Genomic DNA, 1,272 nt, shown 5'->3' with positions numbered 1-1,272 from the left:
GGGGGGGGGGGGGTGGATTGTAAGATCTCGCATCGGTTGGAGAGGAGAACAAAGTATTCTTTATAAGGGTGTGGAAACCTCTCTCTAGCAGATGCATTTTAAAAATCTTGTGGAGTAGCCTGAAAAGGAAAGTCCAAAGAGGACAGTATCTGTTAGCGGTGGACTTGGACGGCTGCAAAATTAGTTTGTTTGATTGGAATCCGATTATATTTTTAAAACTATCACTTTTTATTTATTTATTAGAATTTTAAGATGCTTCAAGGTCTTATTATATATTTAGTCTCCAGTCTTTTTAGCAGCCTAGTAATATCTTGTGACCCTATTCCCTTATCTTGTTCTTTGCAGCTGAAATTCGAAAGCAAAGGCTTACTGAAAAATACAACACTCTCAAGGTATGAATCCGTCATTTGTATTTCATCATTGTCAGTTTAATGCCTCATTATGCTTGTAAATAAGCAACTAATCATTCGGGAGTTGAACGAACAGTCCACGGGGAAGCTCGACGCCTATATGGAAAGGAGGAGGAGGAAAAACGCTGCGAAGGATCGTAGATACATACCGTATCAAAGGTCAAGCAAGAGTGATGAACAAGAGTGATGGTAAAAACGGGTATTGTTCTCTTGGTTGCTTTGGTTTTAGGAGATTCATGGTTCCATATTTTGAGATTTAGAGAAGAAAATGGCTTACTCATAGATAGTTTATAATTTGTTGAATGTTGTTATGTATTGTTTGATGATATGTAAATCTGATGTCAAAATATTTATAATAACTTCTTGTCTTCTTTTAGCTCCAATTTTTGTACTTTTTTTCTAAATGTTTTGACCGTGTACCTGGTCTCCGAGTTGGGTTGAAAGTTCGGGTTGGTTGGATTGATAATCCAATTTAACCCAAAAAAATTTATAACCCAGTCGTCTATTTTTAGGTTGGGTTGTTAAAAAAAAATTAATTTTTAAAAAAGTTTTATATATCATACAATTTTATACAAAAGATGTTAAAAGTTCATGACCAAATATTTTAAAAAACAAATTTATTAATAATAATAAGTAAAAATGTAATGTCTTAGATTCACCGCTAGTAGATATTGTTTTCTTTAGACTTTTCCTTTCGGGTTTCCCCTTAAGGCTTTGAAACGCGTCTGTTAGGGGAAGGTTTCCACACCTTTATAAATGGTGGTTTGTTCTCCTCCCCAATCAACGTGAGACATCACAATCCTCCCCAATCAACGTCCAATCGCGTGGGTCTACCCCCAGTCCGCCCCCAAAATCTACCCCC

The 1,272-nt window shown here is 36.2% G+C and overlaps 1 protein-coding gene across 1 annotated transcript in view; it reads left to right on the top strand.

The window, feature by feature from the left end:
* LOC111432703 (ribosomal RNA processing protein 36 homolog) overlaps positions 1–793 on the top strand; it is a 5,536-nt gene extending 4,743 nt beyond the window's left edge. Inside the window, exons 9-10 of the mRNA XM_023069634.1 lie at positions 346–392; positions 487–793. Coding sequence (XP_022925402.1) covers positions 346–392; positions 487–597 — 158 coding nt within the window. The 3' untranslated portion in view covers positions 598–793. The remainder of the gene's footprint in view (positions 1–345; positions 393–486) is intronic.
* Positions 794–1,272: the final 479 nt, after the last annotated feature.

This window comes from Cucurbita moschata, unplaced genomic scaffold (assembly GCF_002738365.1).
Source record: "Cucurbita moschata cultivar Rifu unplaced genomic scaffold, Cmos_1.0 Cmo_Scf00040, whole genome shotgun sequence".
NCBI lineage: Eukaryota > Viridiplantae > Streptophyta > Magnoliopsida > Cucurbitales > Cucurbitaceae > Cucurbita > Cucurbita moschata.
This window is presented reverse-complemented; position numbering and strand designations above follow the sequence as displayed.